The following is a 15,406-nucleotide window of genomic DNA, read 5'->3' on the forward strand; positions in this document are numbered from 1 at the left end:
CAAGCACGTTGTGTCTCTCCCGATGAGTTCGATGTGCATCAGCGTGCTCTCCGTTTCTTGATGAACTGGGTGTGACACAGTTGATGAAGCGAGCTACTTGCCCCAGGTCTGATTAACATTGTGTGTAAAACCCGAGTTGATCAGACAACGCCCTAATCAGTCAGCGCTAACCCACTAAAGCTCATGTGCAGTTTCAAGCGCACCTCCGGTTTCTATGGCGATAACAACTGGCTCTTGTTTTGAAAGTCACGACCACATGCTGCACTTTCTTTCTCCCATTTTTATAATACTATTATTAATTAACCATATTTTTCTATCTAAAAAGTTTGCTCAGAGAGCATATAGATGGTAGCAAAAAAGCAATGCTAATGTATTTTTCACACAATTGACTTCTCTCTATACCGCTGTTTCCGCTGTTTTCACTGTCCTAAAGACGGGCTGATGTCTTCCTTGTTCTATGAAGTCCCTTCTTCAGAAATACATAACGAGTTCTGAATGTGTAGCTTGTTTAGTGTGTTGTGATTTGACAGCAGCTTAGCCAGAGCCGTTTGAGCTTAGCTGCCAACTGATGTATTCCTTTGGGCGGAGTTTAGTCGAAAACTATATTGATGTCATTCAACCAGGAAGTAGAGGGCTGTAGTCCAAACCGGCCATTCGCTGTAGGCTTTGAAAGGGGACTTCTGTTTAAGAAAATATAATTGCTTGGTGTTGAACTTTGAGCTTAATCATTTTGCAGGTATTATTTAGCAACAGCAACATTACACACTAACTAAAGTTTGAAAAATGGGATCCAGAAAAACATGACCTTTAATCTGCAAGAGATGAAACGAAAGAGATGCACTTTTACTCCTTCTGCTCTATCTAATAGAAGCTACATAAACCATTATAACGCCAGTCACATAATCTATAGACCTGCATTGTCTATCATTAAAGAGCACCTATTACATTGCTATTTTGTGTACTTGCTGAAGTTCACATGGTTTCTGGTTCAAAAAACACATTACCATACTTTTCTCTCTTTAAGCCGCGTTTGTTTATATCTTGGCTGGTGCTGCGTCTTATAGTCAGGTGCGCCTTGTAAGTCAGTATGAATTAATTTTGGCATTTATGAGCCAAGAGACAACATTACCGTCTACAGCCGCGAGAGTATGCTATATGCTGCTCCTGTATTTATGCAATTCAATGGATTCTGTAATATGGAATGACGAGTATGCGAACTTCACGCTAGTTGGCTTGTTCGGTAATTTAGCCTATTCAACCTTGCAGGTAAGTTCTGTATGCAATGGTTTATCATTTAAATAACTGATAATATTACTTTAACGTACAGATATCTATTCAGCCTGCTGTTCTGTCTGCTATTGTTTAGTTGAATAACTTGCCTTTCCAGATTAAAGGAATAGTATGTAGGATTCTGGCCAAAACTGGTACTGCAATCACAAAACTTGTGGCTAAAACTGGCACTGCAATCAGACAACTGTTGGCCAATACACAACATGACAACATAAACATCAGTTGAGGGCTGCAACTCCACTTTTTAAATGACAATATCCTGGCCAGACCACTGTTGTCAGTGATATAATTATTTGAAATGAAAATGATTTCTTAATGTCAAGTGACATATCAGGGCCATTTTATGATTAATTGATATAAATTTCTTACATACTGTTCCTTTAAATGTCTGTTCTTCGGCTTGGATTTTGTGAAATAATTTTCTAAATAAACCCAACGTATAGTCCACTGCGACTTATATATGTTATTTCGTCTCAATGACGCATTTTTGAATAATGCGGCTTATACTTCAGTGTGGCTTATAGTCCGGAAAATATGCTATTTTCCACATAACGTACATTAATGTTGCTCCTCTATTCCCTGCCTCCCTGAAACACGTTGATTTTACACAAAACTCATAGTTCTGCAAAGCGCAGTGTTCCACGATTGGCCAGCTAACCAGTACATTGGGATTGGCCTGAAATACCTCTGATGTCACCCAGATATGTGATGCTTCTTACCATATTTGAGATAAGCTTCCAATGCAATACTGACAGAAGTTAAAATCTCTTTACTATATCTATACGAGACAAATCTGATCTAGAAAATGCAGATGACCAAGCTGATCAATCAACTTTACCAGCGCGACTTGAGGAGAACGTAACAGCAACAAGCGCTTCTCTGCTCTGCACAAAACTCGTGTTTGAGTCATAGTTTAAATAGTCAGTAGTAAATTCTCTAAATATAAAAAAACAAAATATTTACAGGCTGTAGGTCAAAAGCAGGCGGTATTATGATAATGACCATTGTGTCCACGTCAACAGGCCAAGGAAGTAAACTGCTGCCTACAATCTGTGTGTTTGTAGTCCAAGAAAAGTGATTTAAGTTGAAGACGATAACTCGCATCATTGTTTACTTTAGGATTTGCACACTTGCATATCGTTAACATGTACTAATACACACTTACACACCAAAGGACAATCATAAATCAGAAAAACAATGCTGTTTAAAATACTATATTATTGTATTTAATAGAGTTTGATAAAGGGGTCATCTACACAAGTATTGCTTCATGTATCAGTGCAAAAACAGTAAAGTACTTTGACAAACAGTGTCAGCGTTGTTCATGGCAAAGAGAGTTTGGGGTGGTTGGACTTATGAAATGTTCAATAAATCAAAGTATTGTGTTGTGTCACACATTACTAGTTGTTTGTCACACATATAGTAGAATTTTTTTTGTCGGTGGGTAATAATTGCCTTTTTTTTTTAGATATCACCACAAATATATTTCTTATCTGTGGGAAACACTAGCTGGGTTTCCATCCAAACGTGAAGCGAATCTTTTTTTTAAAAATCGCAAAAAAAGAAAAACAAAGAAATGCAAATTAGGTGCATTTCCATCAAGTTGTTTAAGCGAATAGTGGTGGTATTGCATAACCTAGTAACCAACAGTAAACAAAACAATGTACGCATCGAAAATGGAGACAGGACTGCATAGTAGAGATCGACCGATATATCTGTTTTCCGATATTTTCCCCGATATTTGAGCATTTTCCGATGATCGGATATCGGGTTTGTAATATCGGATTGACCGATAAACGAGAGAATTGAGAATTGCGCGCTGGACGCATCTGAGGAGAAGAGCTCACAGCAGCAGCAGCGTGCACAGCAGATATGACGGCGGAGTGACGCGACGTACTTCATTAAAAGGACTTTGAGTATACTTACTTTGCATCTGAGGCATTTATATCACATCTTATTTGTGCATTAATGTATGTTATTTTAAATAAGTTGATATATTAAAAGCAATGTATGCAGTTTGTCCAAGAATAGAGACGAACTCACAAAATCACGTGCTGTTCACTTACCGGGGTTGAAGGCTGAAGCTTTTAACAAGATTTACCCTAAGTTATATTAAAATTTACCAGATAAACATTATTTTGCTAAAATAACTATATATATGTCTGTGGATATTAATTAATTATTTATTACCTCCGCAAGCGGTCACAGTTTGATACAGTTAATGCGTGAGTAAACGCATAGATAACAGCGCTGTCAACAGCCATTTCATAAGCTATAACAACAAAATATTAATTATTCTGACATCAAATAACATTACCAGTTAAGAAATTCAGTGATATATAAGCCGTTTTGTTTGTTACTTTCCTGAATGTAGTATTTCAGTCAGTGATATATTTGTAAAACCTCTTTGCCAACTACTTGTTGGACTGCTGAAGGCTACATGTTGCTGGTCAAAACAACCATATTATTCCAAAAAAGGCACTTAATCCACCTGTTTTACTCTATAAACTATGTATAACAAGCAGCCAACTCCGCTATAGTTTTCTCTCTCTCCTGCTGCCAACCGCAGCCAAACTTTGGATCAGTCCATTTCTGACGAAATGATAGGGGTGTTTGGAATGGTCCATGTATTGGGAATATAGTTTCTACATTATTCATTAAATTTATATTATTCTTCACTCTTTCAGACCCCTCTATTTATTACTTTGTATGCAAAGAGGGAGTGATTGTGATGATGATTATTATTATAAGGGTTTGTTCAGTTCAGTAGTGTTGTAGTAATTATTATGTCAAAAACAGAAGTATAACAGTAAATAAAAATCGGTTTAGCATATCGGTTATCGGGCACATAAGCATCCAAATATTTGTTATTGGCATCGGTTTTAAAAAATGAGTATCGGTCGATCTCTAGCATGTAGTCACAATGGGGCAAATTATTAATGTATTTGCTGTGCAGCTTATTATTGCCAAACTGAATGCTGTGCATAGAGAAAGGAATGCAGACTTTTTATGAAGGCACAAGCAGCAAGGACTTTGCGACGATATTGAGCCCCATATATGGTAAAGACAACTCCGGCGGAAACAGCTAGATGGTCAGTCCCGTGGATTTCATGTTCGCTACGTCAGGATTAATTCTGCAAATGCGTTTCCATCTCCCATTTTTCACATTTACACTTTTTCACATAAATCAAAAACCACCTCAAGCGAGCGTAAAAACTTTTGTGTGAATCAAGGGATTTTTAATCGAAATTTGGCGTTTCCATCACTCACTTTCAATGCGATACTTCCAAATGTGCATAAAATCATGGCGATGGAAACATGGCTAATGCTGTCACAGGAAAAACTTCACTATTATGATGCTCAAAGATGAGTTTATTAAGTGATAAAACTATGAACTATGGGGGAGTTTAATGTAGAAGCTGTGAGGGTATTTAGCATAGAAGGCATTTTTTGTTTATGACAGATCTATCAGTAGGCCAAAAGCCATTTACACATCATTATTAGTATATTTGATATACACGTGTTACGAACAAAGAACGATTGACTTATGTTTGAAAACTGTTTATATAAAGTCAATGTGGCATTAAACAACATTTTTATGTCTATATAGATCTTTTTTGTGGCCATGATGTTTTCTTAGCGATGGCAGCGAATAGAAAAACTAATCCTGCAGACTCTATATTAATATTGTATTAATAGCATTTTGCATCAACGTCAAAGCTAATTTTAAAATTAGCATTTTGGGGATCGTATGCCAATAAGCTTCTGCTTTGGCCAAGAATTTGAATTTCAGCATATCGCTATTGAATGCCTATAGTTGGTAGAAGAAGAGCACATTAATATTGCAAAACGTTTTTCTATATTTGTTACAATTAATAATTGATAACAGAGCCAATATTCCTCTCTCAGCCCTGACAAAACTGGACACATATGACCAGTCAGGGTGGGATGGTGACCTACAAACAAAGGGGAAGGGGGACAGAAAACAAATTAGCAAAAATGTCTACACCAGGATCTAGCTAAGCCTATAACCCTGACCACAAACACTGTTTGTTTTTGCTCTCTCACTGCATGTTTGTGTCAGCATACAGTTCTGTTTCACACCCCCAAGCAGATTTAATGAATCTTGACTAAAAAAGAAATTGTTCAATGACTATGTAAAAAAATATTCTATTGTTTTTAGAGTACTTCTTTGGATTCTGCTCATGAGCTTTTAAAATGCAACGGCATGCTTAAAAGCAGCGAGTGAGGTCAGACTCAGCACGGCATGGATAATGGCTCTCTCGCCAACTGGGCTTTGTAAATGGTTAGAGCACCTAGTAGCTTGCTAAGTTGCATAAAAAGAGACGGGTGGAGGGTGTTCTTAATCGGTCTCTTGATTCCTGTATTTCTTCCTCTGTTGAGCTCAATCATCCTTGACACTTATTGCACTGTGGAATTCCACTGTGTGCAATCTTCCATAAACAATCATTTCACAATCTCAGAAATAAATGACAGCGAAACAGAACTGAAATAAGCAACAGTAAATGCACTATTTTTTAGAAGCAGCTATCAATTATATCCACTTATGCACTTGCAAATCTGCAGGAGCGCTACATGAAAGATCATAAGAAAAAAAGTGAAATGATTAAATCAATAGCCAAAGTGAGGATTAACACTTCATGCCAGACTTTAATACAAACTGCCAGAATCCTGCAAAGTTCATGTTCTCATCTACATTAGTCTGTTTCACAATTCAACTGTCCACAAGAAGGGTACGAAAGAGGAAGTTTGCAAACATTAGAGGATGAGGACAAATGGAAAATGCAAAAACACTAAAAAAAGGGCACACGGGGAAATTTTTACCAGTGTCATAGTTTGTACAATATAAAGTGGTTATGGGGGGTAACAGCTTATGATCTTTTGATGCCTCTGGTCTGATGTCTCATATAGACAGACCCTGTTTAACAGCATGTCAATGTAACAGCCTTCAGCTGTGAGGGTCTTTAGCACTGCACTTTGAGCCATCAAGAGCAATCCCTCTAAACAGTTGAGTCAAATGATCCGCTCTGCTCTTGAACTGGTGCCACACAGTCAAGAACAAAACAGACTTTTGACCCTATGCCGCATATAAGATTCGCTCTACATTGCTGGAAGATCCATGACAGGTTTATATGGATTTGAAGAAGAATCAGCTGATCTGGTGTTAGTCTGTTTTAGTCCTTACAATGGTACTATAATACGGTACAAAATGCAAAACTTGTTCAGCAAACTTACTGTGAGAAGCTGGAAACAACTCTAGGCCACCTATTTGATTGCTAAAAACAACGCTATTGTGTGTATTTAGTATAATACAATTACGTTCGTTCGACAGTGTTTTCGTAATTTATGGTTCAAAAAACACATTATTTTCCAAATAACATACATTTTTGTAGCTACAGATATCCCTGCCTTCCTCAAATGCTCTAATTTTGTACAAAGCTCACCGATCTGAAAAGTGTTGTGTCCCTGATTGGCCAGCTAATCAGTAGATTGTGATTGGCCTGAATACCTCTGACGTCAGCTGGAAATGTGACACTCCTTACCATGTTTGAAAGATTTGCTCACAATGCAATGCTTACAGGAGCTGACTTACAGGCTGCATTTCAGATGCGGGAAGAACCATCTTGTCCACGTCAACAGGCCCAGGAAGTAAACTGTTGCCTAAAATCCGTGGGTTTGTTGTAGTTTCGGCAGGTGTTTTGCGCGTTGAATACAGGCTTTATATTACCATGTCTTTGGGCCGTTCTTATGTCTATCCCCCACCAACGGTTTTAAAAATGTTTACAGTGAGAAATCAACGCGTGGTGCACATTAACAGCGCAAAATTGGTGCATGGCGCGTTTACTCCGTCAGCATCTCACATGCAGCTGAACCACGACTGTCCATCTACCATAGCTGTAACAATGTATCAGCAGTTTGCACGTAACGTAATGTAAAATCAATGTGTTGACCTTCTGACACTATATAGCAGTAATAGTACACGTATTTCAGGAGCATGGTTTGTTTGGTTTTGTATGTTACTCTTTCACAGAGAGTTATTAAACATTTTGAAACATACTTTTAATGTTAAGTCAAATAATCGACAATTACAAGGAGAATAATTGACCATTATTATTTTTGTCGTAATCGTGCAGCCCTAATGGCTACAATGTTGCAATGTCATCTTGGTTCGGTTCGCATTCACAAGGCAATATTTCCAAATGGACCAGACTTTGTTAATACAAGTCACATGCGAGTAAACTCTCCTCTTATTGGTCAGAGTGCATCTGTTAATTTTCCATGATTCCGACAGGATGGATGGCCAGACAGCAGCTTTGCGGGATTATTGTGGCATTTTTGGTAACTGTGGTTAAATTACTATTTGAGCAGGAATCAATACTTAGGCGGGACAACATTCTTACCATGTACCTATTGTGGAGAAGAGCAATTAGAAGATATTTTATATGGAACAGGTGTGCCTTGCAGGGCTCGACATTAAGGCTTGTCCGGGACAAGTGGATTTTTTGTAGGACAAGTACAAAAAGTTAATGTCCAAAAGTGGCTTTGAATGGCATTGACATCCTCAACAGATTTCGTCACCAAAGAGCTATCTGGTAGGTTCATGGACAATAAAAGCAATAAGAAAGCCTGTTTGTTGTTCCATTGGGTCTGATTGCTTTCACACTTATAGCGAACATTCCAGAGGTTGCTAGCAATCGGGTAGCGACTACCTCATTCAGGCTGTCTTGGAGCGGTTATTTTGATGCGATTCCGATTGCCGTGTTCACATATGGCTAAATGAACAAAACCAAGGGAGCAAATGCACCAGGTTCTGAAAAAAGGCTGAGGTGTGAAAATACACTTAAACTCAAAAGGCCACCAATTTTAAACAATAAAATCATGAAGTTTTAAAACCCTATACGGATCCTCTTAAACAGTAAACACAGGCTGATGACAACTGAGACAAGAGAAGATAGAGAGAAGTTTCTCATCTTATTCTAAGGACCCAATAAGCAACTATGATGTAAAAGAAACTAGTGCAAAATGCCCTTTTCCACAATTACTAACCAGAGGTTACCAGTTAACAAACTGTGGCCTAGATCCAGACAACGAATTATTGTTCAAAAATGTAAATTATCAACATACAGATTGGACAGAACAAAAGACATGGCTCGGACATCAAAGGAAGGGGTGTATCACCAACATGACAAAACCAGATTGTTCTCATCATAATCTACCAAGCTATTTACAAGGTTGACAGAAGCAAAATGATTTCATGTTTTAGTATTGGACAACCTAGTTGTATTAAAGAAACTATTCTGAATTGTTCAACCTGGGTCAAAGAAAATTCTGATCTCAACCACTAGAAAAAGAATGTAACTATGAAAAACAACAGTAAAAAATGCTAATATCTTATTTCTTGTCACACCTATACAAAAAGTCTAGTGCAGGGGTATACACTTCCAAAAACTCCTTTTTACATTTGATTTCTGGGAATAAAAAGGTCTACAACCATCAGTGTATATATAAACAAAATAAAGCAAAAGAAAATATATAAATGAAAATGCACTGTGGTACAACAAGGCACCACATTCTTGGTTGCTAAAAATGTTATTATAACATTGCGGAGATGAGCAGAGTAATCACTTTAATTCGATTTGGAGTAGGAGTGCGATTGTCACACGCATCTCGTCAGTAAAGCCGGTTCCTTGATTAGTAATAAATCGCCATCAGCTGCGTTTAGATGGAGTGGCATTTACTACACAGAGCCATAGTTCACTGACAAGAGGGTAAATATTGCATACATAATCACGCGATTGTAGTAAATGCCGCTCCATCTGAAATCAGCTGATGGCGATTTTTTACTAAACAAGGAACCGGCTTTACTGACGAGATATGCGTGACAATCACGTGTGATTTATCGTGCAACCCTAATATGGAGCCATGATAACATCAACAGACTATCCTTAACTCATTATATTCAATGTGTGCAAAATCCCAACCAATAAATGTTTTTTTATAAACGTACTATATGTCTGAAGTATGTGCAATTTCATTCATCAGTTATAAGGCCAGATGCAAACATGTCAAATTAATCTTGATATTTGTATGTTAAACTATGTCAAAATATAAATACTACACTTTTGCCATATATATGGTTCTATCATTCTAAAACGTGTTGCTGATAAGAGAGGGAGATAAAACATAAATTTAATAGCAACATCTCTAGCAGAGCTCCACTAGATTAAAGGAATCCAATAAAAAAAAACATCACATGAGCCCAGAGGAGATTTCAGTTTGGTTATAGCTTGATAGCAGGCAGGGCTGTAAGTGAGTGATTTCATTACAGATTTTCAGTGTATATTACCACTAAGAGAAAAGGAAGACCCCATGGTAGACATACAATGTGAGATTGACTAAATGTGTTGACTCATCCAGAGTACAGAATGGATAGCTTAGCATTCACTTGTCTTGGTAACTAAAGATGTATTAAAGTAAAGCAAAAGCATTTTATGCGATTTTATGACAACAAATAATCTAACAAACTTCTTGAAAGTGGCCATGTCTCTTTAACTACTTAACTCTCTCTTAAAAACCATTTCACCAAAAGACTCAAAGCAAATAATTACTGTAATTATCACTCGTTCAACTACTCAATTCAATTATTTATTTCAATTATTAAAATTATTTTATATATGTGTGTGTATGGTATAAGGAAAAGATCACTGAAAAATGAAAAAAGCCCAGCATATTTTGTCTTTTGGTGCTGGTTTGTTGGTGACAACCAGCATGGGATGCTGGTGATGGGATGCTGATGACCACCAGCATGGTCATCAGCATACCAGAACCAGCATCCCATGCTGGTCATACCAGCAAGACCATATGTTGTGTTTTGGTGCTGGTATGCTTGTAACCACCAGCTTAACCAGCATGGGAATTATGCTGGTCTATGCTGTTTTTTCCATGAGGGAATTTTACTTATCATCATGTTATATGACTTTAGTTTTCAGTTAAATACAATCAAAGTTATATTAAATAATATCCTGGTTAATAATACATGATAGCTTTCATATGCGTTTTATCGCAATACAAGCAAGACGCGTCAACCATTGAGATTTGACGTTACACCGTACTTTAAGTCTAATTTATATGTTTTTAAAAAAGTGCATGACATATCAATTGCTAAATTGATATATCAGCTCAAAATATTAACAATTTTCTTCCACAAAGAAATTGTTTCACTACAGAAGACATATTAACTCACTGGAGTCATTTGGATTACTTTAATGATGGATGTATTTGATTTTTGCAGCTTCAAAATGTTGACAAAAGTTCGATGGCATTACAAAGCTAAGAAGGGCCAGGATATTATTTTATTTAAATGCAGCTATGTTCAGCTAAAGTCATATACACCTGGAATGGCATTAAGGTAAGTAATTAATAATGGGATAATTTTCATTTTTCAATAAACTATTCCTTTAATAAGTGTTTGGAAACTCCAGAGAGCCTGTTAACAAAACCTGATTTGAATCTCTGCCTGGATGTAAACAATCACTTTTAACTTGAACAATATCCAAGTGCTGTCATTTCATTTTCAAAGATCCATACCTTGTGCAAACAACCTGTATAGACCTACTAACAGATTACATTTTCAACGTGTAGTCAAGCAGGTTGCTAACAACTTTTGTTTACAATATTTAACTTATACGTTGTATTAGGAAATACAACATAGGTTTAGATTTAATTGTACAAATGGTATGCAGGTCAAGTCACAGTTAATCATTTCGATTTACATTTATTTACACAAAAATATAAACCAAAAGTGTTCTCACATAGCAGGGGTAGGCGTGTCCCACATGACGAAACAAAAAAGGTTTTGCACAAAACAACTATTTTAGTGCTATGATCACACAGACGGGTCAAAAACGCCCTGTTCACACACGCACTCGGAGATATCTTAAGAAACTGGAACCGATTTAAAAGTTATTCTTGTAATACTGTCCGCAATTCATCAAGAAATCGCAAAAAGCTTACGCGACTGATCGTCTACAGTGATTAACCTGCGGTTGTTAGAAAGCAAACTGTACATTTGCATGAATCTTGCCCCAACAGTTCTGCGATTTCAACCGTAGCTGTGCAATTTGAATAAGATTAAAATTGTACTTACATAACGCCGTAACTTTTTTTCAGGTGGAGACTTTCTGAGCCACCCCGAACACACCACTTCTCCTCCGCTCATTTTCTTATAGCCTTTAAGAAAAAGACGCACTTTGTTTTGAGTTTTAACCTGCGAAACATCAAAGAAAAGTCCCTAAACATGAGGTGTAAGTTGCGCCGAAGTAAATGTATTTTAACAACATGAAAATACCGTCACTGTTGCTTGGTTTCTTGCACCTCCACACTGGAATAGCTTCCCAAAAGCGGCGCGGCTCCGATTCTTCGGGATTAAGTCCTCTCCTCTGGCGGGAGGAATATATCAAACAAAATGAATTTAAACTCAACAATATCCGTCTGAAGTTGCACCTCCTTGTAACTTAGTTCGCACACTTTGTTGGCGTAAGTAATCCACCGTTTTCGTTTTCCCGAGCGGAATAGCAACGAAGCGGCGAGCTATACTCGCCAAGTTCGGCGTATTGAAACGCGTGGTTGATTACCTTTTCAAAGTAAAACAAAACAGTTTTCTTAAAAATATATACAGTTTTCCCATATTTTTCCAAAACATTATGGTTGCATTAGCGTGAGGTGCTTTTTGAACAAGAAATCCTCCTCGTTCGTCGTTCTTCCCTCCAGTTTCACTCCCCACGGCTCCTTGATGATTGACAAGCATAAACGTCGATACTTTCCCTAAACTCAGCCTCCTCTGGCCTGTGGAGGCAGGGAGAAGTCGGACAAGACAGAGAATAAAGAGCATTACATCATGGGAAATGTAGTCTTGGAGTTTTGCCCCATCAGAAAGAAAACAAGGGGACCGTGGCTAGTATTGCTAAGTGGTCTGAATCGGTGTAAACAAATCTCGTACACATGGTCCACACAGAAACGCATGAGTTTGGATTAGTGTAGACAATAAAAAGCGCTTTGTGGAAAGCAACAACGTCTTGAACGCTAATGATTATGTGCAGACTACACTTACCAGAATGCTGTCACAGTTTACCCTGCGGTTATCCGACCACACATTAAAGCCCCATAGTTATTTTTTTTACAGTTCATAGCCATTTAACCCTTTACCTGCCACACCAAGAAAAAGGCATTTGAAATTTTTTTTAAAAATCGGCCTCTACCAATCGGTTGATATGTCACTTAAAGGAATTCAAACACATACTATGGAAATTAAAAAATATGAACTATAATACTATTTTTTTACAAACATAATCAAAATAAAATGTTTTTGTATATTAAATCTTATTTATTTATTGAAGTATAACATTAAATTAATTCATGAAATGTTTTCATGTTTTATGCAATAAAAAGAACCAAAAGTAACAAAAATAAGGACTTTCTGCATTTTAAACCTAAAATAAAAGAAGGCCAAAGATACAATGGCATTTTAGTCTTTTATGATTTAAGAATCACACTGTCAAGTTTGGTAGTGCAAATCATTTTTTTGTCTTTTTTTAGATAAATTAAAGGGGTCATGGCATGAAAATCTGAGATTTTCCATGTTTAAGTGCTATGATTGGGTCCCCAGTGATTCTATCAACCTAGTAAATGTGAGAAAGATCAACCCAGTAACTTAGTTTTGGTAAACCATTATCTACAAGCATGTGAAAAAATAGGTAATTGAAATTTGGCTCCCCTTGTGATGTCAGAAGGAGCTCTTATTATAACAATACTGCCCCTTCATTCGCACTTTCCAACCACAGCACTGCCATTTAGTCCAGAGAGGGAGAGACAGAGAAAATAATTCACAGCACAATTAAGTTTCAATTTCAACAAACCACCATCATTGTGTTTTGCACTTCATCCGCTCATTTGCATTTTAAAGGACACACCCAAAACGGCACATTTTTGCTCACACCCACAAAGTGGCAATTTTAACATGTTATTATATGGTATTTTGAGCTAAAACATCACATATGTGCTCTGGGGACACCAAAGATTTATTTGACATCTTAAAAAAGTCTTGTGACATGGCCCCTTTAACATTTCTTTGTAAACCAGCAATGCTGTGTAGAGTAGGCCAACGTTACAAACAATCCTTCAAACAATTTAAAACATCATTTAAGAAGTCATTTTTGATTAATTAATCAGTAATTGTGATTTCCATACATTAATAATATGAGTTCATTTTAGTTATTTAAAAAATATCCAGAAGTGGCAAAAATACATAATTAAGAAATGCTCTCAATATATTCAATAAGAAATAACAATAGCTGTGTCATATTCATAGCTGTGAATGATCAGAAATGTATATTTAATAGCAAATAGTACATTCTGACTGCAGAAATGGATGATCTGAAAAAAATACCTTAGCTTTTCTACATTTACCATAAAGTGACAAATCAACCATTCGGTTGAGCATATTTTTGAAAAATTATTCAAAACATACGAAAGTTTTTTCATAGTAACAACATTTTGTAAAGTTAGGGCTCTTACAGTGTTAAATGTCAAAAAAATATGGTTTCCTTGCAAAATTTCAGCAAGAACAGTTCATATAACAGAAGTGATTTTTTTCTTTCTAAAATCCACATAATAAGATGTGTTGTGACAAGTGCTGTTGATTGACACATTTATATCTAGTAGATTTTTTGGCAAAACATATCTTAAACAAATAGTAGAGATGGCTCAATCAGCTTGAGTTAAGTTAGGTACTCCTCTCAATAAAATATAGGGACTCAAAATGTGCTCAACCGTTTGGTTGAGCTGGCAGTTAAAGGAACAGTATGTAGGATTGTGGCCAAAACTGGTACTGCAATCACAAAACTTGTGGCGAAAACTGGTACTGCAGTCACACAACTGGTGGCCAATACACTACATGACAACATAAACATCAGTTGAGGGCTGCAACTCCACTTTTTAAATGACAATATCCTGGCCAGACCACTGTTGTCAGTGATATAAGTATTTGAAATGAAAATGATTTCTAAAGGTCATATTATATCAATATATTATAGCAATTATAGCAATTGTGTGAGAAAAGAAATAGTTTAAGGTCTTACAGTTGGCGATATATAATACAAATATACCAAAATCCGGCAAAAAAAAATAGTTTTATAAAAACACGTTTGCAAGTTATTGTAATGCTAAGCGTATCGGTTATCTCTTGAGCTTTGTCTCAGTGATCAGAGAGTTTAAAAAATGTAATGATCAGATATCTAGTAAGCATAGGGATTTTTTAAGTTAAACATTTTAAACTTGTACTTAATCTATCTTAACTACTAACGAAATACAGCTGAGATAAGTGTGGGGAGAAAAACGTTTTACAAAAATATTAAAATTTATGAGATAATTCCCTAAAACCATGTTAAAGTGCAGGGACAAACATAGTGGGATTAAATGTAGCCTACACCTCATTTTTACCTGGCCAAAATTTTTATACAAATAAATATAATCTTAATACAAATGACATCAATGCAATCAAATTATATAACACTTACATAAAGCAATAAGGATGGAGTGTAAAGTTTAAAATGATAATGGTGACAATGGTTTGCAAAAACGTATGCAGACAATGTAGGCTTTATATCTATAATAAGTACACGATCTGTGTGTCATATATCCCACAATGACAAAAGACATTATGCACAAACTAAAGTGTTTTACACAAACGGATAATAAAAATAGAAAAATGTAAAGGCTTAAATAATTATAGTGATATGAATGCAGACCTAACGTGTGCCGTTTCCACTTTTCACATTAGTGGTCTAATCTGTAGCAAAGAAATGTGTAGGTCTCAGTTGTTGAATAATTGAAAGACATTGATTTTACCAAATGGTCTTAGGGACAGTGAGTGGTCCAACACTGCAACACAACATGTTATAAAGCTAATGACACTGGAAGAGACTGATAAGATGAAGGTGCCCTCATCTGAAAACCACAAGGCCTGATTTGCCACATTACATATATTAGTCCTAAAAAGAGTGCAACAAACACTTTCGTGAACAAAATATACAAGTGT

General features: G+C 36.4%; 1 protein-coding gene across 14 annotated transcripts in view; it reads right to left on the minus strand.

Moving 5' to 3' along the window:
* The window catches only part of gab1 (GRB2-associated binding protein 1), a 112,228-nt gene extending 99,764 nt beyond the window's left edge, over positions 1 to 12,464 (minus strand). The window contains exons 1-3 of one of the 14 annotated variants that reach the window (XM_055205144.2): positions 12,422 to 12,464; positions 11,660 to 11,750; positions 11,459 to 11,578 (exon numbers count right to left, since the gene is read on the minus strand). In XM_055205144.2, coding sequence (XP_055061119.1) covers positions 11,459 to 11,530 — 72 coding nt within the window. In that variant the 5' untranslated portion in view covers positions 11,531 to 11,578; positions 11,660 to 11,750; positions 12,422 to 12,464. Of the gene's footprint in view, positions 1 to 11,458; positions 11,579 to 11,659; positions 12,289 to 12,421 lie in introns of those variants that run through there. The other 13 variants (XR_012367719.1, XR_012367721.1, XR_012367720.1 and 10 more) reach the window with 13 other exon arrangements.
* Positions 12,465 to 15,406: the final 2,942 nt, after the last annotated feature.

This window comes from Misgurnus anguillicaudatus, chromosome 3 (genome assembly GCF_027580225.2).
Source record: "Misgurnus anguillicaudatus chromosome 3, ASM2758022v2, whole genome shotgun sequence".
Classification (NCBI taxonomy): Eukaryota; Metazoa; Chordata; class Actinopteri; order Cypriniformes; family Cobitidae; genus Misgurnus; species Misgurnus anguillicaudatus.